Source organism: Sminthopsis crassicaudata, chromosome 4, assembly GCF_048593235.1.
Source record: "Sminthopsis crassicaudata isolate SCR6 chromosome 4, ASM4859323v1, whole genome shotgun sequence".
Taxonomy (NCBI): Eukaryota; Metazoa; Chordata; class Mammalia; order Dasyuromorphia; family Dasyuridae; genus Sminthopsis; species Sminthopsis crassicaudata.
This window is the reverse complement of record NC_133620.1, coordinates 378883728-378909886: the sequence shown is the minus strand read 5'-3', so window position 1 is coordinate 378909886 and position 26159 is coordinate 378883728. Positions and strand designations below refer to the sequence as shown.

General features: G+C 35.8%; 2 protein-coding genes across 6 annotated transcripts in view; one reads left to right on the top strand and one right to left on the bottom strand.

The window, feature by feature from the left end:
- The window catches only part of TTC13 (tetratricopeptide repeat domain 13), a 79121-nt gene extending 65493 nt beyond the window's left edge, over positions 1–13628 (bottom strand). Inside the window, exon 1 of one of the 3 annotated variants that reach the window (XM_074262347.1) lies at positions 13296–13628. In XM_074262347.1, coding sequence (XP_074118448.1) covers positions 13296–13563 — 268 coding nt within the window. In that variant the 5' untranslated portion in view covers positions 13564–13628. Of the gene's footprint in view, positions 1–622; positions 738–13295 lie in introns of those variants that run through there. The other 2 variants (XM_074262348.1, XM_074262349.1) reach the window with 2 other exon arrangements.
- The window catches only part of ARV1 (ARV1 homolog, fatty acid homeostasis modulator), a 28935-nt gene continuing 16375 nt past the window's right edge, over positions 13600–26159 (top strand). The window contains exons 1-5 of one of the 3 annotated variants that reach the window (XM_074262357.1): positions 13609–14065; positions 20386–20505; positions 21182–21335; positions 24525–24749; positions 25744–26084. In XM_074262357.1, the coding sequence (XP_074118458.1) occupies positions 13895–14065; positions 20386–20505; positions 21182–21335; positions 24525–24749; positions 25744–25877 (804 nt within the window). In that variant the 5' untranslated portion in view covers positions 13609–13894 and the 3' untranslated portion in view covers positions 25878–26084. Of the gene's footprint in view, positions 14066–20385; positions 20506–21181; positions 21336–24524; positions 24750–25743; positions 26085–26159 lie in introns of those variants that run through there. The other 2 variants (XM_074262358.1, XM_074262356.1) reach the window with 2 other exon arrangements.

Below are 26159 nucleotides of genomic sequence, written 5' to 3'. Positions count from 1 at the left end.
TTTAGGCAATTTAAGATTTGCAAAACACTTTGGATTACTTAGAGAAAAAGAATTCTGTTCTTCATTTCAAATCATAATGATAAGAATCTGAAAAGGCTTTGAAACTCTTCTTATCAGTTTTCTCCAGTGAAAGATCAGATGCTTTTTTCTTCTAGTCAACTATAAACAGTTTTTTTTTTTTTTCTGGATGTTTTGCAATCTGGGATCAAAATAGGAAATAGTATGACTCAATGGACCTAGCAGCAAGGGAAACTCTCAAGACATCTGAGTTCTAATTCCAAATCCTGGCAATATTATCCTGTATAACTTGCTCATGGCAAAAGCATTAATGCCTTTTGTTTTTCACAAGGTTGGACTCATCTCACAAGGACAATGCAGGAAATAGCAAAAAATTATAATAAACGAACTCCCCAAAATGAGTATCAAACACATCAATAACAACATATGCAAGGTTCACAAAAGTGAAAAGATCCTGATTCCTTGTAAACTGTATTTACTATTCTAAAATATTTTTTGAGTCTATACGTTTATTTGGGACAAAAGTTCTTAACTTGAAGTTTATGGACAGATTTCAAGAGGTTCATTAATTTGTATGAAGAAAAAAATTTTTATTTTCACTCACCTCTAAAATTTAGCATTTCCGTGAACAATTTAAAAACGTTATTCTGAGAAGGGATTCCTAGGTTTCATCAGGCCACTAAAAGGGTGTATGACACTGAAAAGGTTAAGAACACTAGATGTAGACATATCAACAAAGAAACACATCTACTGAAAATTATATATAATGGGGGGCAGCCAGGTGGAGCAGTGGATAGAGCACCAGCCTTGAATTCAATTCAGGAGGACCCAAGTTCAAATCAGATCTCAGACACTTAACACTTCCTAGCTGTGTGACCCTGGGCAAGTCACTTAACCCCAGCCTGGGGGGGGGGGGGGAGAAGAAAATTATATATAATGAAAGAGAAAGCTGTTAAGTAAGCTAATCTATTTTTGTGCTTTGCTGGATATATTTATGTTTAAAATAAAATTTAAAAATTTATTGTAATAAGTGTTTTGCTGAATTTTTAAGATGTCATTGTCCAAATGATCAGTGATCAAAGGATAAGAACAGGCAGTTTTAAGAAGAAAAAAAATATACAATCATATTAAAAAAATCACTTAAATCACTATGTGTTAGCAAAATGCAAATTAAAACAATTCTGAAGTACCACCTTACAACTATCAGATTTCCTAATGGACAAAAAAGGAAAATGACAAATATTGGAAGGGATGGGGAAAAACAGAGATACTAATACATTATTGGCATGCTCTATTCTAGAAAGCAATTTGAAAATACATCCAAAGGGCTATAAAACTGTGCATATCCTTTGACACCACTAGGTCTGTACTCCAAAAAGATCAAAGAAAAAGGTCTGTATGTACAAAAATATTTATAGCAGCTCTTTTTGCAATGGCAAAGAATTGGAAATTGAGAGGAAGTCCATTAACTGAGTAATAAATGAGTGTTTGATTGTAATGGAATACTCTTGTGCTAATAGAAAAGATGATGAAAAACCTGGAAAGATTTCTATGAACTCATGCAAAGTAAACTGAGTAGAACCAGAAGAACACTGTATACAATAATGGCAAGATGATCAACTGTGATTGAGCTATTCTGATCAATACAATAATCAAAGATAATTCTAAAGAGTAATCAAAAAATTCTGTACATCTCCAGAGAAAGAATGGAGGGTCTACAAACACAGACTGAAACATATGTTTTTTTTAATTTTCTTTATTATTCTTGGGGTGTTTTTGGTTTTAAACATGGAATTTTTTTTGTATGATTGAACATGCATAATCAATATCAAATTGTTTGCCTTCTCAAGGAATGGGAAGATGAAGGAGAGAGCATGTTAAAAAATTTTGTCTACATGTAATTGAGAAATTAATTTAAAATAATAACTGCTGGTGTATTATTCTTATTCTTCACAACAGCCATGCCTATTTTTCTTTTCTTTTTCTTAAAAATGTTATCCTAAGACCATAGCATAATGGGAAAATTAGAAAATTAGGTTTGAGGTATTAATCCTGATGTGTTTCTTAAAAAAACAAATTCACTAATTGAACATGAGCAAATTAATCTCTTTGGTCCTCCGGTTCCTCATCTATAAAACTAAACTAGGTGATCTCCAGTTAGCATAACTGTAGCCCCAATGGCTCCAAAGTTCAAAAACTTGACTTGTAAGTCTAAAGAAAAAAGTGAATGTTTAACAGAAGATACATAAACAATTGTTTTGCTTTAAAAGACAAAAAATAGTCCTCTTCAGATCACAAATTTGTGAAGGGTACATGAAGATTAATCAGAATGCAAACATTATATACAATGGGATCCATAATCTTCATATTAATCACATTACAGAATGATCTTTCTGAAATCACCTGGAGAGCTGACAATTTTCCCTCCATAAGTGTACTATGGCATACTTCCAATAGAAGGGCAAAGTTCTAGTACATAGAAGCTGTGCTTCTAACTAGTCAGACTTCAACACCATTAGCACTCTTACTCTCTTTTCCAGCTCTCTTAATCTTCCCCGATTAGAACATATGTGTATTGAGTGAGGGCAGGACTAGCTTTTTTTTTTTCCCCCCCTTTCATTCTTTCTTTTTTTGCTTGTATTTATATCCCTAGAGTTTAGTACAAATCCTGGTACATTTTGTGGCTATTCAGTCATCTCTCTTTGTGACCCTATTTGGGTTTTCTTGGCAAATATATTGCAGTGGTTTAGCATTATTCCTTCTCCAGCTCATTTTACAGATGAGAAAACTGAGGCAAACATCTAATAAGTGTTTGAGGCCACATTTGAACTCAAGTCTTCCTCACTCTGATGCTCTATTTTCTGTATCACCTACCTGGCTCCATCCTGGCACATAGTAAACACTTAATAAATACTTGTTGCATTGTTATCTTGCTTATAAAGAGTACCTAATTAATTTTATTTGAGCATTACAAAGGTTCGATATTTAGTTACTCTAAAAAAATGTGAAAGAAAACATTTAGAACTATAACTCTATTAAAATTCTGTAATTTCTCCCAAAAACATCATTCTACTGATCCTTCACCAGTTTAGATGACTGAACAGCCACCCAACCTAGTCTTTCTTAAGCAAAGTTAAAAGACACAGAGCTGAAATCAAAGTTACCTATTATATCAGAAAAAGAAAAAAAAATACATGCATAATAAGAAAAGCAGCTGCTAAAAGCTGCTTTTGCACACTGAGACAAATAGGAGGAAAAAATGAGTTCCTAAGTCATTTTAATAATTATTAATACTATACTTGAAATAATAAATTAAGTATACATAATTAAGAGATTAAACAAGATGTGATTAAAAATAATACAGCCAGAGTGGAGGCTGATGTTAGGTATCAGATAGGAAAAAAAGTCCAAAATGCATTAAGATGCAGGGGTTATACTATTCACAAGCCCAGAAAAAGTGTCTAAGATGATAGAAACAAATAAAATTCACAAGGACTTAACATTACAATGTCAAGACAGTAAGGAACAGCAAAGACTTAACTAAAGTAGTAAATAAAAATGTAGAGACAAATAATATTTTAAAATTGTTTTGTTCAGATAAATGGTCAAAATATATAAACAGGAAGTTCTCAGAGGGAAAAATCCAAGATCCAAGTTTTCAACAATCATTTTTAAATAATCCAAAGCACTAATAAGAGAAATGCAAGTTAAAATAACTCAAGGGGCTCCACCTTCCATTCATAAGATTGACAAATATGGCTATTATTGGAAAAGATATGAGAAAACATGTACATTAATGTACTACTGATTAGAGATTATGGATTGGTTTAGCCATACGAGAAAGCATCTAAGAACTCTATTCAAAAAGTCATTAAACTGTGTATAACTTTTGATCCAAAAAGTCATTACTATTGGATCCATACCCTAAAGATTTCCCAAAAAGAAGAGAGGGATACATATAAACAAAAATATTAATACCAGTTCTTTGCACAGTAACAAATAAAAGGGGGGAAAAGGGAAGTTAAGGAATGGCTAAACCAATTGCCATAAATGAATGTAATGTGTGCCATAAGAAATGAAGAAATAGATGGTTTCAGAAAAAACTGGGAAGACTAGAGAATATTTTATAATAATAGCAATACTGTAAGAAAAACAATTTTTTGACTATTAAGATCACTGTACATGGCAACAAGATTATACGATGAACAATTTCAATGGACATGGCTCCTTGCAACAATGAGATGATTGAGGCCAGTTCCAATGATCTTGTGATGAAGCAAACCATTTACACGCAGAGAGAGGGGCTGTGGCAACTGAGTGTAAATCACAACATAGCATTTTTACTCTTGTTTGTTTGCATTTTATTTTTTCTCATTTTTAATCTTATTTTTCTTGTGCAGATAAGATAATTGTATAAATATGTATACATATATTGGATTTAATATATATTTTTAACGTGTTTAACATATATTGAATTACTTGCCATCTAAGGGAGGGGATGCAAGGAAGGGAGGGGAAATTTGGAACACAAGGTTTTGCAAGGGTCAGTGTTGAAAAATTAATCATGCATATGTTTTGAAAAAAATTAAAAGCTTTAATTAAGGGAGAAAAAAGAAAAAAAAACTTTTAAAGACTTAAGAATTCTGATCCACAAAATAACCACCTAGATTCCCAAGAACCCGTGAAGTTAATACTTTATCAAACTTCCTGACAAAGAAGTGAGGGTCTAAGGGTTCAGAATGAGATGCACATCTGTGAGCATGGCCAACATGGGGACTTATTTAGCTTGGTTATACACAGCTGATACAAGCTATCTATTTTTCTTTCAGAGTAAGGAGGCCAGCAACAGGTTTATAATTTTTTAAGTTTGAAAAAGATCACTGAAGCATTTTTTTTTAAAGCACAGAAGGCAACAGAACGAAGGCCAGTGAAAAAATGGATAGCTTTGGAGAATTTGTTATATGCTTAAAGTAAATAGCAAGCTGTTTATAAAACAGATCTACCACTTTATGTACAATCCTCTTTTTTGGATTTATATATGAAAATGCTCATTTTGCTTAGTGCTGATTAAGTTCAAAAGAAAAAGGAAAGAAAGTGGTTTCATCCTAAGAATTTTCTTTCAAAAAGCACACAAAATGTATTAAATGCATTGTAGCAGACAAACAGAAATCACTGATCCAAATGAGCCCCAGGGGGCAGTGAAGCAGAGTAAAAAGAGCAATAGATTGACATGCAGAAGATCTGGATTCCAGTGCTGACTCTGCCACTTTTAAACACTGTAACAAGTTACCTGATCTTTCTAGGTTTCAGCAGCCTTTTCTATTAAAAGAGGACCAGATCATCTTACTTCCTGATCTATAATTCTATGATTCAAAGGAATAAAGTAAAAAGAAAATATTTCTGATTATAAAAGTATGGTCAGGAATAGGATTCTAGTGGCACTTGAGAGTAAAAATATTAATCAATAAAAATAATCTTGGAGAGGGGGCAGCTAGGTGGCGCAGTGGATAGAGCACCAGCCTTGAATTCAGGAGGACCATAGTTCAAATATGGTCTCAGACACTTAGCACTTCCTGTGTGACCCTGGGTAAGTCACTTAACCCCAGCCTCAGGGGGGAAAAATAGTCTTGGAGAACATCTTGTTCAAGGGATTTTAAAACTGATGTCCATGTACTTTTATATATATATATTTTAACAACCATATTTTAGTATAATTGGTATCCTTTGTAATTCTATGTATTTTTCTTGTAAGCATTCAAAAACATTTTTCTGAGGATTTTATAGCCTTTATCAGACAACCAAAGAAGCCCATAACCCAAAAAGATTAAGGCACATAACCAATAAAGATAGCCAGGTAGCTAGAGTACTTAACCTGGAGTCAGGAAAGAAGGTCATCATCTCTAAGTTTCTCCATCAAAAAGATGGGGATCTTAACAGTACCTACTTCCAATATGGTTGTGAAGATCAAGTATGGATGGAGCCAAGATGGTGGTGAACAGGCAACAATCTAGCTGAACACTCCCCTCCAAACAATTTTAAAATAATGCCTCAAATCAAATTTTGCAGTAGCAAAGCCTACAAAACATCAGGATGAGACATTTTGCAGCCTAAGACAATTCAGGAGGTCAGCAGGTTTGATCTGTAATGTCAGGGAGGAGACCTGTCCAGAGTATAAAAGCAGCACTATCAGCAACAAGCCTTCAACATGGCAGTAACAGCTGCTTTCAAAATACTCAACCCAGATAGTAAGGGAGGCAGACAACTAGTCAGAAAGAGATTATTTTGTTGGCATTGGGTACAAATGGAATGGATTGGTAACTCTATTGCCTACAGTTCTAGAATGGAGAGGAGAGATTGTGATCAGTCACAGGGAAGCAGGGACCCTGCCAAAGCAGGAAAGATATTAGCACTTGTGGCTGCATGAGAATAGGAGACCTGGTCTAAGCTCCAAGGCCAAGGAGACTTTAGTACTTAGGGTTGCAAGGGAGCAGGAGCCCTTCCTGGGTAAAAACTAGAGTGAAGAACATGAGAGCAGTGACCACACCTCTTTCCACTTCATATCACCTTGGAGGTACTAAAATCTTGCAGACCCCCAAAACAAGCTCTGAAAACACAACACAAAAACTCTGACGTTTACAACAGTACCTCCTCACCCAAAGGTGAGCAGAGACCAATTTTAACATAAAGTTCAAAGTCAAGAAATAGGAGATATTTAAAACAGAACCTGACCATAAAAAATCATTACAATGGCATAACTACTAAGACACAAACTCAGAAGAAGACATCTTAAAAATAGCTACAACCAAAGGATCAAAAAAAACCTACTAAATGGACAAAATAAACTCAATTAAAGAGATAATTAGGTTAACAATATTTTATTAAAAGATACCACAGCAATATCAAAAAATTTTACAGCAACTTTCTCTAATGAAGGCCTCATTTCTTAAATGTATATATTGAATATAGAATTGAGTCAAATTTATAGTCAAAGAATATGAAAAGAAAGTTTTCAGAAGGAATAAAAACCATCATCATATAAAAATATTCTAAATCACACTATTCATTATAGAAATGGAAATTAAAACAGCTCTAGGACAGCACCTTATTTCTACAAAAAATAACAAAGTCTGGAGGAGTTGAGGGAAATAGGTACACAGATAAACTATTGGTGGGATTATGAACTAGTCTAATCATTCTGAGGAACAATATGGAACTATGCTCAAAGGGCTATAAAACTTGGTGTATATATACCCTTTAACTCCATAAACTACCATTAGGTCTATATCCCAAAGAGATATGTTCAAAAATACAGTGCTTTTTGTAGTGGTAAAGAACTATAAATTGAGGGGATGCTCATCAGTTGGAGTATAGATGAACAAAAGATGGGATATGATAGTATGGAATATTACTATGTTAGAAGAAACAATGAGAGGGGTGATTACAGGGGAAAAAAAACATGGGAGGATATTTATGAACTGATGCAAAAGTGAAAAGAATCGGTTGATCGTTGTGCACAATTACAGCAATGCTGTAATGATGATTAATTGTGTTTGAGACTTGACAACTCTGATTATTACAATGAACCAAGACAATTCCAAAGGATTCATGATGAAAAAATGCTACCCACTTCCACAATGAGAACTAATGAACTGAATGCAAATTGAAACTTTCTTGCTTTTTCCCTTTTTTTTCCAGATATGGAAATGTTTTGCATGATTTCACAAATAAAATTGATATCATTTTTTTGCTTGCCCTCTCAGTGGGTGAAGGAGAGGTGGGAGAGAGGCAGAAAATCTGAAATCCAAAATTTAAAAAGAAAAGAATATTTAAAATAATTCTTTTAAAAGAGGGGGGGAAAAGAAAGATCAAATATAAAGATCTTTGTAAAGCAATTCATTAGCTGTTATCATTCCTTCCTTTTACAAGTAAAAAACTGAATCAGGACGTTTAAATAACTTGCTTCACATCATAATCCATTAGTATAGTAGGAACTACAATTCAAACTTCCTAACTCCAACCTAATTTTCTTTCATTTTTAAAATCTGTAGATCTCAAAATATGTCACAAAAATTATCTGCTGGAGCTTATAACCTCAGTATACCTAGGTTTTTTAAATCATGGATACCACCAGGAAAACACAGAAATTCAAAAAGAGAAGTAAAAAGAAAGATTAATTTTCAATATCCAAGCAATCATATTATTTCCTAAGGATACTACCACATTTTTCATGTCTTTTTAGTACTGCATAACAGTCAAAATAATTACGTGTACAAGAAAGGCAGGATAGTCTGGAGGATAGGTCACTGGACTGAAAGTAAAACCTGATTCAAATCTTGTTGGAGATTTTTCTTAACTATGTGACCCTGGGCACTTAAGTCACTCAATATCTCTGTGATTCCGATTCTTCATCTGTAAAATGACAAGGTTGGATTCATAGGCTTCTGAAGTTTCTTCTAGCTTTAAATTTTTTATTCTAAAATCCTAAAAATTCAAAGAAATTAGGAGAAGACTAAAATCAGGAAATTAAATTAATTTTTAAAAAATGAAATCAGCCACAAATTATTTTATGTTGCCTTTTCTAATTTCCTCTCTCTTTGATCTCCCTGAAAAAAAAAAAAAAGTCAGTCAGTCAATCTGAATGAATTTGATTCAATTCAACAAGCATTCAAAAAAGCATTATAATAGGCACTGGGAATAAAGAAAAAAGCAACACTTCTTGCCTACAAGGAGTTTACATCCTATTGGGAAATATACACCATTACATAAATAAGTAGATACAGAATTTATACAAAAATGATACCAAGTAATTTCAAGGAGAGAATCAGAAAATGTCTTATGTAAGAGGTGGCACATAGACAGGGCTTGATAGAAGGTAGGGATTCCAAGAGGTATTGTTAAGGGCGGAGAACACAAAAGACAAGGGGAAAGCTTGCTTTCATAAAAGCAGTTACTTGTCAGATGCCTTGTAATTTACAAAAAACAGCAAGTAGGCAAATTAAGCTGGAAGACTACATATGTGAAGGTTAGAAATGTAAGACTGGCAAGAAGGGCTCTGGCTACATTATTGCAATAGTCCAGATAAAGGTGATGAGGGCTTGAATTAAGGTGGTGGCTTTCTGAATAAACAAACAAAAAACAGATGTAAATGATACAGTGAATTTATGAATGAAAAAATCTTTTATTAACAGAAATGCTAGACACTGAACAAAGTCATATGGAGGAAGAATCAAGATTTGTCTCCTGGAATCTACCATCTTCTCATGGGTGTGCAAATTTAGGATTAGGGGAAAAGAAAGGCAAAAGTCAAATATGATTGAGCAGAAAATATGCTTTTGATAGAAAAAGGGAAGTGAAGAGGAAGGGTATGTTAATGGGGAAAAAACAGTAAGTTCTCTTTCAAATAGGATGAGTTTGAACTACCTATGAACATCTAGATAGATCTAACATAAAGTTTACAGGATCATCCATTAAGAACTAGAAGGAACCTCATGGATAAAGAAACAAAAGCCCAGAGAGGTGTCAGGAGACCTATCTGGGGACACACAGCCACTAAATGTCTGAAACAACATAACATGGGCACCAGGGACTTAAGAGCTAAAGAGAGTAAAAATTTGATCAGATTCATTACAGTGTCAAAATTGTGAAGGGAGAACAAACCAGAGCGGAGGATAATGAATTGACATAGTAGAAAGAGAAAGAATATATTAAGAAATGAGGAAGAAAGATGAAAGGTAGGAACTTTTGGAATTCCAAACAAAACATTTCTGGAACTAATATACTGAATGATACAAAATAACAACAACAAAAGCTGTACATAATGAGATCCATGGCCTAATATACAATCCTCTTTTTCTATTCTTCTTCCTATTTGAAAATATTTTAATTTATTGGTGTTTGTCAAGTTCAGAAGAAAACAAAAAAGCAAAAAAAAAAATTAAATTTACAGGGTCAAATAAGAATTTCAGATTTGAATAAGGGAGGTCCAACCATCACTATAGTTAATGAGGAGATTGAAGATATTTATTTTTACTATTTTTCTGGCAGAGTAAAAGTAGAAATCATAGGAAGTGAGGAGACTGATGAGCTGGAAGGCTAGGGTATTTGAGAGGCACAGGCACAGCAAAATAGAGTGCTGGTTCAGTCAGGAAGTTCCAATCTTGTCTCAGAGCTTATTAGTTTTGTGACCCCACTCAAGTCAAATAACCTTACTCAGTCTCAGTTTCCTCATCCATAAAATAGGGACAATAATACCTAGCATAAAAGGTTCCTCTGAGGATCAAATGAAATAATATAGAAACTGTTTTGTAAACCTTAAATTACTATATATTAGATATTATTACATCATCATCATCATCACCATTACATCCCTAAATATGAAGATAAAATTTAGAATGATAAGCTAGACTCTAAAACCTTTTTGAAAGAATGACCTTGAAAATGGCAAATAATAGCAAAGGTAGAGACCATGAACTTTAAGGGGAAAAAAAATTATCCAGTGATCCAAACAGAAAGGAGGGTTTTGAAGTGGGAGTGAGAAATAAGGAATATGGTTATTCCTCTTCCTGGCTTGTATGTATTGGGGAACATGAGAGAAAATGCAATTGGTACTAAGGAAGATAGTTAGGAATATCATATTTTTGAGGTGGGGCCAAGAAGACAAAAAGTTGAGTAGAAGACATGTAAAGGGCAGGGATTTTTTTTTTTTTAAACAGAAGATGGGTTATATGAAGATACTAGTGTTCTCTTAACCTAAAATGAAAATGGGAAGGAGATAAAGATGTATAGAAAAGTGAGAGATTATCAAAGAACCCAGTCAAACAATTTCTGAGTTTGAGGATTTTTTTTTGACACCAGAATAGATTCTCAAAGAGTAATTGTATAGAACAAGAAAATTTTTAATTGTGTTCCTTTTTCTATCACTTAACATATTTGAACATTTCACAGATGTTAATATTTTAGGAACTCATGATTTAACCAGTGTGAGTAATCCCCTATTTATATAGACCCCCAAGACTGCTGAGGCACCCCCCATATAACCAGGAGGCTAACCCTCTTGTACTCTATAGCAATGAATTTAGACAAAAAAACCTGAAAAATTGTCCACAGCCGTCACCCAAAAGGGGCCAGACAGAACTTGAATCCCACTAACTACCTTCAAAAATACAGGGTCATTTCCATGCCAACATGAAGCAACAGAATAGGACTTTAGTAGGAAAAAATGTATCAAAATTTAGTTTAAGTGTTGTGCAGGTCACCAGTTTTATTGGCCTCAAACTTAAAGAATGCTGTGGAGTTTTCGTGTGTGTGTGTGTGTGTGTGTGTGTGTGTGTGTGTGTGTTTTTAACTTCCCCACCACCTAGATACTCCCTAGCCAAGAAGTCTTAAAAAAAAAAAAAAAAAAATTTAAAAGGTGAAAAAACTATGTTGTGATCCACACTCAATCACCACAGTCCACTTCTGAGTGCAGGTGGCTCTCTTCATCACAAGACCATTGGAACTAGCCTGAATCATCTCGCTGTTGAAAAGAGCCACATCTGTTAGAATTGATCATCACATAATCTTGATGTTGTTGTGCACAATGTTCTTCTGGTGCTACTCACTTCCCTTACCATGAATTCATCTAAGTCTCTCCAGTCCTCTCTGCTGATCGTTTTTTATAGAAAAATAATATTCCCTAACATTCATATATCATAACTTATTCAGCCTTTCTCCAACTGATGGGCAGCCAGTTTCCAGTTTCTTGCCCACAATTAATTTTTTAATACAAAAAAAGGGCTGCTACAAACATTTTTTACACATACAGGTCCTTTTCCCTTTTTTAGCCAAGAAGTTTTAAATTTCTAGTGCAAGTGGTTCTACTACTTTTGTAGCATGCTCCTTGCACAAGATATGGTTCCTCCCCAAAAAGGACTATCAGCAGAATCAAGAAGTGACACAACCCCTCAGATTTTGGCTATCTCATGCAAATTAGGCTGTGGGACTCCGAGCCAGATCTCTCCCTTAGGAATCTAATTTTACTCACCACTGATACAAACAATAATAATAATAATAATTGTTATTATTATTATTATACTGCACCTAAACCCCTGCTAATTTCAATCCTTGCAAATTCACTTCACTAGCTCAAACAAACACGGGAGAAAAGTTGGAGTGGGGGAAATCCCTTCCCTTTCGTCCCCAATAACGCCTTTGAGAAGAAACAACTAAGTATCAGAAAGTTTCACACAAACACACAGGAAATTAACACTGATCCACAAGCAATATTTGCTTTGTCTGTGAAACATCTCCCTTTACATATTAAACTGAGGCCAGTAACGTTCAGGCTTAATGAATGAGTTGGCCCATCTCCAATATACACACAAACTTCTGATACACACAATCCAAAGCCTGCTAAGCTCTTTCTTTTTTCTTTTTCTTTTTTTTTTTTTTTTATACCCTTTCTGAAGCTTCAAGATCACAAATCAGTCTTAATAAGTAAAACTAAAGAAGAAAAAAAAAGTTGTGTTTTGTTTTTTTTTTTTCCTGCTCCTCTCCCCTACTCCCTTCCCTTCAGAGATTGTGCTTAACACACAGAATGAAGGCGGGGGCCGGGAAGTCTCCTTTCCACAGCTTTTAAAAGGGTGCTTTCCCCTTTTTTGGTTTCTGGCTGTTAAAGGACATAACTGGTGTCCTTCTAGGAGCACAATGGAGCAACGAAAGATGAGCGTCTCGAGGGCTTCGCATACAGTGCAGCTCAACCTAGAGCGTGAGCGGGGCAGGTGTCATTCACCTCTCCACAGCCCCAGGACGCCCTCCAGGATGCACCCCACCCGGGCCCGCCCCGCCGCACTGCACTGCACTGCACCCCGGCTGGCCGAGCTCGGAAAAGGTCGAGGGGGGAAGCCTTTAATTTGAGAATGTTTCCCTCGCTTTTTTCGTGTGCTCTCCCTCCCGCCCAAGCGAAGGATCGGGAGCTGCTGCAGAGAAAAGCTAGAGCAAGTCCCGGGGAGGGCGGCAGAGGCGGGAAAGCTGCACTGGGCGCGTTTCCCCACGGGGGACCCGAGGCAATGCGACCGGGGAAAAAACGGCGGAGATTCGGGCGCCTCCGGGATCCGCGGTCCTGGGGAGGAGGGAGGGGGGACGCTGGCCCGCGTGACTCCCCCGGGACCCTCGGTCCTACCCTGTCCTTCCCGCCCCACAACCGGCCCTCGCCAGCTGCCCCAGCTCTCGCGCGGGCCGGGCACCGCGCCTCGGACTCGGGCTGGACTCCCAAGCGCGGCTAGTGGCTGCCTACTCACCGCTGCACTCCGCTGAAGGCTGTTCCCCCCAGTCCCCAGAATGCGGATCGCAGCCTCCGCCTCCGCCAGCCCCGGGCGCCGCCTGCTGCCGGTGCTGCAGCTCCTGCTTCAGCAGGGACAGTGGCGAGTAGTATTCGGTGCCCAGGGCTCCTGGGTGCAGTTCGGCGGACAGGGCCCCCAGGAGCAGCAGCGCCAGGAGGCGCCCGGCAGCGCCGGCTGCGGACACAGCGCCGCCCCAGCCGCAGCAACAGCAGCCGGCAGGTGCCATCTTCCTTCAAGGCGCATGTGCGACCGGCTCCTCTCCTAGACACTCGAGCTTCCCCGCCTTTAGCTCGCTGCCCGGGCAGGTGGGAGGCGTGAATGGGCGGGACTAAGGAAAAGGGAAACGGGCGTTGATTCCTGGGAATTGTAGTCCACAGCTCAACCTATACTGGACTATACTATGCTGGGAGCAGAGAGAAAGAACTACTACTCCCGGGAGGTATTGCGCTACGTAGCCGTGAGCTCTCTACAAATTCTCCCGCCCCCTCATCCCCAAACCAGGAAGTCAGGAGCTAACTTGAGCTTCGGTGAAGGAGGCGGTGTCGCGGGCGGTGGAGATGGGGACCGGCGGGCGGAGCGGGCTACGGTTCGGGAAGGGATGCGTGGAAAAAACATCAACGAACTATGCCTCCTCGGCATCAAGCAGCTACAGGTGCATCGAGTGTAACCAGGAGGCGACGGAACTATACAGGGACTATAATCATGGGGTGCTGAAGATAACCATCTGCGTGAGTGCCCGGCTTTACGGGCGCTGGAGGTGGGGACTGGGCAGGCCGGCGGGGCTGGGGGAGGGCCGCGAAGCACGCCGTGAGAGCAAAGGCATTGAACTGGGTCGGTGTATCTGAAATAAAGGGGAACCCTGTGGGTCCAGATAAAAAATATGGCAAGAGGGGCGCCCTTTATGTGTTCTTATTTGGTGGGTGGTAGGACGTGCTACGCAGACCTCTTCACCACCATCCCTGGCGTAAGGAGCTGTGCAGAACCGTGTTGAGTAACTACGTTTTTCATTCTGATTTATTTTTTGCCCTTTCTAAATTTTTATTTTTTTGAGAGGCGTCATTACAAAGTTTCCAAAGTGCCAGGAAGACACTCATTGAGTCTTACTTTTGACACTTAGTAGCCCCTGTGCAGCTTCCTGCATCTTTCATGTACCTCGATTCGCTTATCTGTACAATAGGTACCCAAATCGTCGGGTTTTTTCCTGGGCTTTGATGGGATTATCCCTACCCCAGAGAAATAAATACTTTGCCTTCCCTTTTTTCTCCTTTAGTCAATTATTCAGTTAACCAATAAAAATTTATTAAGCGCCTATTTTGTGCTAAGCTCTACTCTAATAGATGAAGATGCAAAAAGAAGCTCTCCTGTTCTCGAGGAATTTACAATCTAAATGAGGGATTGTGACAAATCATACAAGTGGGGCAGTTTGAATGAACTTCTGTAGTTCTGACTCCTTAGCTATCCCCTGTATCCAGTATACCACGTTACATACAAGTTAATTTATCATAAGTGCATAATTGAATGTTAAGATATTTGAATGGAGTTCACATTCGGACTTACCGTTGATCCTTCAGACAATCTCTTTTTGCATTTAAGAGAGACATTTGAGGTCAAAGTATCCTCTTAAAATCCACATAAATGGGCTTTTAACTATCTTTTAGAGCAGGGATTCTAAAACTGCAGCTCGCTGAGGACGTTTATGCCGCCCACCCGGATGTGGCAAATGGACCGAGGGGCGGGAGAGTGTGAGTTTTTGTGTTTACTATAGTCCGGCCCTCCCACTGTCCGAGGGACAGTGAACTGGCCCCCTATTTAAGAAGTTTGAGGACCACTGTTTTAGAATAGGGATTATTGCATTTTATATAACCTTGATTCCTAGCATAGTGCTTAACACATAATGGGCATTTAATAAATGCTTGTTGGTTAATTTCAGACAGGGGAATAAATACCACAGATATACTCTGTTGCTTACTGAATGAGTTCAACTGGTTTAATTAAATATCTTATTTGAAAAATGAGCTCAGACAGAACAGACTTTGTAGGGGAAAAATCTTAATGCATTTCATTTGTTACTTGCAATTAATTGTTAACAACATTAGAATCTGTGCTTAATAGATCTTTGGCATTATTTGTAACATCAAAAATCTTTTTAAATTCTTCCAAAACAGTGTTTTCTAAAGTTAATTTTGAGCTCTGCAGAGAGCACACTTTTTAGCAATTTGTAATGTAGTGGATCCTGTCACGATATATTTTAGATCTAATTTTTGTATAAAGTTATTTCCCTCATGAGGTGAAGAAGCATATGATGAACTCATCTTAGCATATTAATGTACACAATGTAGCAAAAGTTAAAGCGTTTTGGAGATTTTTCACTTTCTATTGTCATATATCTCTTCTCTTGATTAACTAAATTCTTTGTGAAAGCCATCAGTAATTAGTCTTTCACTTCCCTCTCCTCTTTCACTTATAAACTCTAGGTTATCAGGCTCCCATCCTTATTCAACAGAAGCTGCTCTCTTCAAAATTCCTAATAACCTTTTAATTTTTCATTCTTCTTGTTTTTCTCTACATCATTTGACATTATCAATCACCCTTATTTTCTGCATGTTCTCTCCTCTGGTTTTTGTGACACTCCCCTTATATTTCTCTGAACTTTGATCCAGACCACATCCATTATGCTGGGATATTTCACAAGGATTTTCTTGGGTCTTCCCTCCAGGAAGTACTCAGAGAATGGTCCAAGGACCCTTCAAAGTCCCTAAAATCTTTCAGAGGATCTATGAAGTCAAAATATTTTCATCATAATATTGACATTCAAATTTATAATAGGATGTGATGTATTTGTGTATATATATATATGAACACAACACAATTTGTGGAAGAATTTACAATAATTTTTAAGAGTGTAATGTTTAGCCTATATTGGATTTCTAACCATCTGGGGAAGAGGGAAGGGAGGGTAGAAAGGGGAAGAAAAATTTGGAATGCAAGGTTTTGCAAAGGTGAATGTTATCTTTGCATGTATCTGGAAGGGGAAAAAAGATATATTAAAAAAAAAAAAGTGTAAAGGATTCCTGTGACTAAAATTTTGAGAACTGGTTTCAAATAATTAAATGAAATAATATATATATATATAGCACTTTGTAAAACTTAAAGTACTATATACTACTGATTATTATTATTTTACTTAGTCATATCATCAGCTCCCATGGATTCAATAATCATCTCAATGATTATTGATTCCCATATTTATATATCCTGACTTAGTCAATTTTCAACTCCAGTTGGCTCTCATTCTACAAATCTGATCCATTGCCAATTCTTGTCATTTCTACCTTCATGTCCCCTTCTCTCCACTCACACAGTCACCACCCCACCCAGGGGATATCATTTCTGTCCTAGGCTAATAATACAATGTTTTTTGGGGGTTTATTTCCTTGCCTCAAGTGTTTCACTACAATAACCTTCCTTCCATTCAGCTGTCAAAGTGATTTCTTTGATCAGTAAATTTTAGTGGCTCTCTATTACCTCCAGGTCAAAATATAAAATTCTATTTGGGTTTTAAAGCTTTTCATCACCTTGGCTCTTCCTACTTTTCCATTCTTTTTATTCTTTACTCTCCTTCACATATGCTTCAATCCCCTGGCACTGGCCTTTTCACTGCATTTCAGACATGCCATGCCATGCTATGCTATGCTATGTCATGCTGTTCTGCTGACTGACAGCCTGCCTGAAATGCTCTACATTTTTTTCTCTGCCTCTTAACTTTCCCAATTTTCTTGGAAGAGTCAATTCAAATACTACTTTTTAGGCTATCACAGGACTGTTTCCTTCCTTTCAAGCTCCACTCCCCTGATGTCTTCCCTGAGATTATTTTCCATTTACACTGTATGTATCAAGTATATAAAATTTTTGCCTATTGAAATGTGAGTTCCTTGAGGGTAGGGACCTTATTTTATCCTTTCTCTCTATCCTCCTTATTTAGGGGGTCAGATATGCTTCAGCTAATTTTACCCTGTAGCTCTATTATTTTAATTAAAATGCATTAAATAACTTATGTTTCTAATCTTTTTGCAAATTGATTACCTTTTCACCTATAAATAATTTTTTCAAAGCTTCAATAACATTCTCATGAGATTTCCAAATTATTGCTTTAACTATATATGAAATTATTCATTGCATGTGTAATTTCATTATGTTGAAATGAACAAAAATATAAATTTTCCAGTGAAGTTGGTTATGTCAATATATTAGGATTCTTTCTAAAACTCCTGTTCCAAATTTTGTTTCTCTTTTATGGGAGTCCCCAGAAGCCACTAAGTTAGCTCTGAAAGCCTGGAGTCTGCTCTGAAAAAGCCAGGTTCTCTCTTCTATTACACATAATTCCTCAAATCCTCTTAGAGCAGCCAAAAATCCCCACCCTGGCCCCACACTCATAGACATCTTTCCAAAATTCCATATTGCTAAAGAGAAAGAGAGAGCAAGGCTTTTGCTTTCTCTCCCTCTATTCTGACTAGCCTATGGCTGTTCAAATTATACCAAGGACTTCTTTACCCATCCAGCTGTGAGTATGTAAATCTCTTTAATACAGAATTGGGGTTCAAAAATCCTTAAATCAGGTAACAGCCTTTTTAAGGTTAATTCCTACTGGGCTTCAGGAAACACTTTGTTGATGAAAACAATAAGTATATGTTCCCTTTATTTGCTACAAAATAATCCTTTGCTAGCTGTCATTCTCATAAAATGACCCACTGTTTACCATCTTACAGTACTTGTCTTGTGAAATACTTCATTGATAATATGTTGAAATTTTCACATTTTCTATTGACCTTTTGGGTGACCTGCAGTTTTAGTACTTCAGAAACAAATATTATTTAACTTGTAACCATATAGTATCACCAAAAGAATATCAGTATATAAAGTTTGCTACTTGTTTCAAGAAGAAATTTGAGGTTGAGTATTACAAAATTTCCCAAAGGAAATACTGCCCTTTCTCTTCATGTACAATTTTGGACTGATTTGATACTAATGTTGTTCTTTCCGCTGTCAAATCAGTGGGCTTAATCATACATAGGTATTAATTCCTATATAATTAACCAGTCTGTATGTTTGTTGAAAAATAATACATTTTAGGTTTTGTGATATTTCTTGGTGTTCACATTTAATACCTACCAACTCTTTCCTGAAAGAAAGTACATACTCTTGGTATATTGAAACTTATATATTCTGTGAACCTTTAGCCTTTCTTCATTTATTTCTCTTGAACCATGTTTTCCAAAACATTTTTTGCCATCTTCCCTCAAGCATTGAAGCCACTGAGTATTACAGTATACACTCAATAATAGAGATAGGTATTTTGGGTAGGATTTCTTTACTTCCTCATCCTCTACAGCATTTGGCTTCACTGGTGGTCTTTTTTTGCAAAAACTGATATGAACACTGTAATATGCAGTTTGCAGGTATCCCAAGGATCTTGGAAAGGAAGTTTTTTGTTGTGTTTGGAATTATAGAAGGCTGAAACTTTGGAGAAGTATATTTGAAACAAGGATACTTACAAGGCCCATCCTAAGGACCTCCAGAAAGCTAGCCCAAACATTACAGAATCATGATAAAAATCAATTCCACATATTTGGCTCTCTGGAAAGGACTCATGAGCCATCACCCCATTTAGCTACATCTAATTTCCTTTTGTCTTCTGGTTTCATTTATAGCAAGAATTTTTAAATTGGTATTATTTAGTTCCTCCAGTAATCTATAAGTATAGTTAACTACATCGAATTTTGTGGCAGAGTGAACCAAGTGACTGACTTGGAGTCAGAAAGATTTGAATTATAGTCCTACTTAAGATAACTGTAATGTGTAACTATGCCCAAAGGAATATCAAACTTTGCATACATACCCTTTGATCCAGCAGTGTCTCTACTGGCTTCATATCCCGAAGAGATCATAAAAAAGGGAAAAGGACCCACATGTGCAAAAATGTTTTGTCAGCCCTTTTTTTAGTGGCAAAGAACTGGAAACTGAATTGAAAATGATGCCCATCATTTGGGGAATCACTGGTATGAATGTTATGAAATATTATTCTTTTATAAGAAATGATCAGCAGGATGATTTCAGAGAGGCCTGGAGAAACTTGCATCAACTGATGCTAAGTAAAGTGAGAATATTTGTACACAGCAATAAATAGCAAGATTATATAATGATCCATTCTGATGGATGTGGCTCTTTTCAATAGTGAGGTGATTCAAGATAGTTCCAAAGGTCTTGTGATGAAGAGAACCATCTGTACACAAAGAGAGGACTATGGGGACTGAGTGTGGATCACAACATAGTATTTTCATTTTTGTGTTGTTGTTTGCTTGCATTTTGTTTTCTTTCTCTTTTTTTCTTTTCTTTTTGATATGATTTTCTTGTGCAGCATGATAATTGTGGAAATATATATAAAAGAATTGCACATGTTTAACATGTACTGGATTACTTGCAGTCTAGGGGAGGGGATTGGGGAAAGGGAGGGAAAAGAATTTGGAACACAAGGTTTTACTAGGGTGAGCTGAAAATTATCTATGTTTATGTTTTGGAAAATAAAACTGTTGGGGCAGCTAGATGGCAAAGTGGATAGAACACCATGCCTGAAGTCAGGAGGACCTGAGTTCAAATGTGGCCTCAGACACTTAATACTTCCTAGTTGTTTGATTCTGGGCAAGTCACTAAACCCCAATTGCCTCAGCAAAAAAAAAAAAAAGGAAAAAATAAACTAAAACTATTATTTTTTTTTTAAAGAAGAAAAATGAAACTATGCCCAATGTCACCCTTTAAATAATACAATTTTACATATAACTCTGAATTTGAGGTTAAAATATTAATAGTTCTGGCCTAAAGATTATAATGTAGGACAAACTTTGTCACCATATATGTATTTAATCAAAATGTATGAAAATGTCAATGTAACCTGATTTTTCAACACCAGAATAGTGCAGGCATTTTTAAATTTATAAGATTTCATGATGTGGGTTTACTTGTTCTGACATAATCTTCTATTGAAATATTTCAGAAATCTTGCCAGAAGCCTGTGGACAAGTACATCGAGTATGATCCTGTTATCATCTTGATCAATGCCATTTTATGCAAAGCGCAAGCCTACAGGCATATTCTTTTCAATACTGAGATAAATGTAAGTTGTGCATTTTTCTCATTTTTGCTTCATTTGAAAACTTTTAAATGTCTAGGAGACTGATAAATTAAAAGCAATATTTACACTATTTACAAGTTGCTATTCTATACCTAGTGACTTTTGAGTGACTATGAATATAGTAAAGCACCCTTCTGCCATTTAATCTTGGAAGTCATCATGAAGGAAGTAGGATTTCAGAATTCCATTTAATTTATTGAATTTAAATCTGTTTAACATTTTAGATAAGTAAATACTGTATAAATAGTAAGATGATAAGAGTTGTTTGCTCAACATTAGGAAATCTTAGTTTAAAATAACAAAAGGGAAAGTCCTTGCTTTGTAGGCTGTCTGACCCTATCTCCTTTGCAAATTTAAGCCTGATCCCTTCCAACTTTAAAAATCCTAAAGGTCAGAAAAAATTTTAATTTATAGATAGGCACATGTAAGGAACATATCAAAAAATTAACTTGAATTTCCTAATATTTTCTATTTCTACAGCAGCTTTAAACTTTAGAATTTTCCATTGATTTGTAATGTTTCTGTCGTTTTGATAATAAAAACTGTTGCCTTTGTTTTCTTGCTTCTCTTTTCACCATTATATGTCACTCTTTTGTGTTAAGTATATTTGGGCTATTTCTTTACCTGACTTAAGTGCCAGAGTGTTTTTGGTTATCAGATCCATGGGAAGCTCTGCATATTTTGTTTGCTTTGTGAAGCATATCTGAGGTGGTTGCAGCTACAAGATTCAAGCCAGCACACTGAACCTGATGACTTAATAAGATATGCCAAAGAATGGGATTTCTATAGAATGTTTACAATAGCTTCTTTAGGTAAGAAGTCACTCTTTCTATTCCTGTGGAAGTATTAATCTTCATTAAAATCTCAGAGAGGCTTGATCAGTTAAATTTAACAAAAAGTATCTACTTTGTTCACTCTGCTAGAAATTAAGAGTCAAAAACAGTTCTATTTCTGCCCTCAAGGAGTTTACAGTCTAGTGGAGGATATAGTGTGCACACAAAAAAGTAAAAAGGGAATTTAAGGAGGGAGACAATGCTAATACCTAGGGGACTTTCATGGGATATGACACCTTTGCTGACCCTTAAAGAAAGCTAAAGATTTTAAGGAGCAAAGATGAAAAGGAGCTGTATTCTAGGCCTGACAAATGACTACTACAAAGGCACTAAGATGGGCAATGGGCTGCTGCATTCAGAATGAAGTGGTCAGATGAACTGGAATGAAGAGGTGGAGATTAAGTTCTACAATCGGCCACTGTGCTCTATGGTTTTGATTAAATCACTTCAACTTTTTTGTTGTTATTTTTTGCTTTTTTCATATGAAATGGGGGATAAATCATTCTTCAATAAATCAAATAGATTTTTAAAAAATTTTTGTAGTATCATATATGTCATTGTAATAATATACCTCATTAAGTCAATATGTCATTAATTGGGTAACCAGTTATCTAATTTGAAGAAATTGGATAAACTAAATAGATTTGCAATATATGCAAATATATGCTTATCACATGTGTCCTACCAGGTGTAGGACTTATTACATTCAAATATTCAATTTGGTCAGTGGGAAGATTCTTCCCAGACATCCTTCTCTCTGAATGCTATTGTCTTAACAAATGTCATATATGTAGCACTCACTCTAATATGTGCAAACATTTCCCATTATCTCATTTGAGCCCTGTAAGGGTAAGTTTTATGTATGATAGTATCCCTGTTTTGCAGATGAGAGAACAAACTTGTGGTAGTTAAATAACTTTCCCAGAATCACAAACATAGTTAATTTGGCCACAGACACTTAGTAGCTGGGTGAACCTGGACAAGTCACTTAACCCTATTTGCCTCAGTTCCTCATCTGTAAAATGAGCTGGAGAAGGAAATGGCAAACTGCTCTAGTCTCTCTGCCAAGAAAATCCCAATGGGATTACAAAGAGTTGAACATGACTGAACAATAAATGTATTTATAACTAGAGATAACATAAATCTTTTTCAGTTTCTTATAAATGCTTTGGGGATTTGAAAGGAAATCTGTTTGTTTTTCATCAAAATTGAGATCTAAACAAATGTTAACAAATCAGGATTATCCAGATCCCTTGTTTATTGAGGCTGGCTGATGATGTTAATAATGATAAAAGCTGACATTTAAATAGTGTTACAAGGTTTGCCCAATATTTTATATATTTTTTCTCATTATATTCTTACAGTCCTGTGAGGCAGATGCTATCATTAGTTTCATTTTACAGGTGAGACTTAAAATTGCTTATCAACTGCTGATGTCAGTACTAATAATTGTCTTATGCTTTACTTGGGGATAACTACTATTATTGTAAAATAACTGATGATAGACTTTCTAGCAACAAACATCCTAGCTTCTAGTATTTTTTTCCTCAAGTATCAAAAGCTAAGCAGGGTAAGCTACACTAACTCTGGAAAAGGAAACCTTTAAACCCCTGTAAGAGCATTTATTCTGTATTTACTCACAGTGGGAGTTAAGTAGAAATATTGTATTATTTTCTACTTGTTGAATTTTTTAATGTATGTGACATCTTCACTATTAGGTTGTAAGCTTCTATATCCCCCATAGGACTTAACATTGTATAGCAATCAGGTTCATTAATTGAATTTAGAAATAAAGTGCCTCAATTCAAGAAAAACTACAATACCAAACCTACAATAAATACACTGTAAGTGTTGATTAATAATGACACAGATACTGATCTATGTTTTTATTCCAAAGGAAAGCTATCAAAGGATTTCTCTCAACTTTTTTAAATAACAAGAGAGCCTATTATAAGTTTCAGAAACTATATTCTTCCTTTAACACCCTTTGTACTTGTCACTGGAAAACTTAAAATGATCTAATCAATATAGCTAAAGCATCAATGCACAAATTTTCTATAGAAAATTGTTAAAGATCTTGGCTTTTGTTAAATAAGTGGGAAAAGCTTTTCAATTCAATAATACCACATTAGCTATGTTTTTATGGCTTATTTCCAAGGAATTCCAAGTAGGATATTCATATTATGGCTTATCTTTCTTGTAAAGGATCATAGATTCATAAAATTTCATAGATGGAAGGAATCCTAGGATTTTTGTAGTCCAATCTTTTCTTTTTATAGATGGGGACACTGAGGCAGCCTTATTTTTCATACTTTATAAATAAGGATATTGGAGGCTCAAATTTTACATTATTGAGAAACAAATCTAAAGCAAACTTTATCTTTTTAAAAAATGTTTAATAATTTTTCATTTAACAATCATTTGAAAATTAATTCTGTTCTTCCCTCTGGCTCTCCATTCCTGTTGAGAAATGATATATTCAGTGCATAGCTACAGAGTCTAGTAAAACATTTCCCACATCAGCCATGTCTTATAATATGTGTTAAGACCCGTTTCTAAACCTTAAGTCATATTAAAAGGGACTCTAGTTAAAAGGGAAAGTAAAATACCTTTAGATAGCATTCTTTACAGATAGTTATCTAGTTTCTTTCATTGGAATTGTTTAAGCCAAGGATTTCATAATAAAAAGATAAGTATATTAAATGGGAAAAATCATCAGTATATATATAATCAAATTCCTTATATTTGCTATCTTTGGATAAATCCTCTAATCTTGAATTCAATCCTCTTGTTCTCTATTCTATTCATTCTTTATTCCTTTTTAAGATACATCTCAGAAATCACACTTTTGGAGATTTTATAGATTATCTCTAGATACTGAAGAAATAGGAACTGAAAATCTAAGAGGAAAAAATTGAGTACTCAATCTATCTCTAGTTGAATTGTCTCAGGTAAACACATAAATCAAGTTGAATTAAATTGTGTTTCAGAAATCACATTACCACAGTTTGACTAACAAAAGCCACAGGTCCAGAAAAACATAAATCCCAGTAAAACATTTTTCACAAAATCTACTGATTGGTTTTTGAAATTAGGGTTTATTTGTTTTTAGGTAGAGTTTGGTTTTGATGTAATGATTCATATTTTCCATTTTCATTTCTTCTATAGAACAAATGACTTTCTTTATTGGGATTTTTTCTGGTTTATGGCTAATCCAACCCACAACACTGAGAAGAAAGTCCAACTTCATTTTGCTTCTGAAAGCCCTACTGTTGTCCAGCTATGGGAAACTCCTGCTGATTCCAGCCGTCATTTGGGAACATGACTACACTCCTCTATGCCTCAAACTTATAAAAGTATTTGTCCTTACATCAAATTCTCAGGCAATCAGAGGTAGATTCATATTTTAATTTCTGTTTGTCCATTTGGCATAGAAATAAGTTAATCCCATATATCTAGGGCACATAACTTTAAGATCATAATGAATAGAATAATACATTGTATAGTGCTTGTAAAAGCACTTTTCAAAGTACTTTTATATTTCTGTGTGAACAATACAATGATATTATTAGCTAGGCAAAGTAAATGGTATTATCCCTATATTAATCATAAAGAAACAAAAGATTTAGAGCAGGGGTTCTCAAACTGCGGCCTGCTGAGGATATTTATGCGGCCCGCTGGGTTATGGCAAATGGGCTGAAGGGCAGAGACATAGTGTGAGTTTTTGTTTTTACTATAGTCTGGTCCTCCAACAGTCTGAGGGACAGTGAACTGGCCCCCTATTTAAAAAGTTTGAGGACCACTGATTTAGAGACATTAAGTGACTTACTTGTGGAAGTTACCCCTTTGCATTTCTTGAATTTTTTTTTTTCATACAAACCGAAATCAAGTAGGAGAAATCAAAAGTTACTCTTTTAGGGAGTGCTGACTTTAATTTGGTATCTCTTTATCCATAGGATAACCTTTCTCAGCCTTTCTGCTGCCTTTAGTACTATTTTTGTTGCCTTTCACCTTTATATAATTTCTAATATTAATATCTTCTCATTGGCTTCCCCCTTTTATTTTGGGTTTCCTAAAGTTTGGTTTTTATCTTGGGAGGATGAGGAGACTGTATTGTCACTCTAAGCAAATTTTGGGGCTCCCTCAATCTTGTGATACTGTTGACAGAAGAAAAGTATACAGATGCAAAGGTATGTACGGGAGAAGATAGCAGCATTGGTAAATATGGTCCAGTGCAATGGTTCCATAGAACAAATACATTAAAAATAATAATAACCTTTAAGCCTACACAGAATTCTCTGTAGTCTCAGTAAAAACTTGTACAAAATTTAAATGTCACCAGTTTATTAACTTTGTAAACAATGAGTGATTTTCATTTCTTTTGCAGTGACTTTAAACATCAGTCGCAAGCTTTCATTGTTGGCCATCCTAAGTGGATTAATATTTGAAAGTAGTATGGTCTGCTTCTTCCAAAAGATGGGATGGGATGTAGAAAGTAATTGTTCCATCTATAAAACTTAAAATTTCTCTTGAAAATAAAGAAGAAGAAAAACTTCTATAATGTTGACTTTCAGGAAACTATCTTAGATGATGACATGAATTCTTTTTTTCTGAAAAATTCATCCAAAAAAGGGACATGCACTAGCAAAGTAATTAGGAATACAGTGGCACTTCTTCTAAAATACTGGTTGTATTTCAATATTTAATTAAATGGTTTCTTTGTGCTCAGTTCTACTATGTTTTCTATATCAGGGCTTCTTAATTTTTTTCCATTCACAGCTCATTTTTGCCCAATAAATTTTT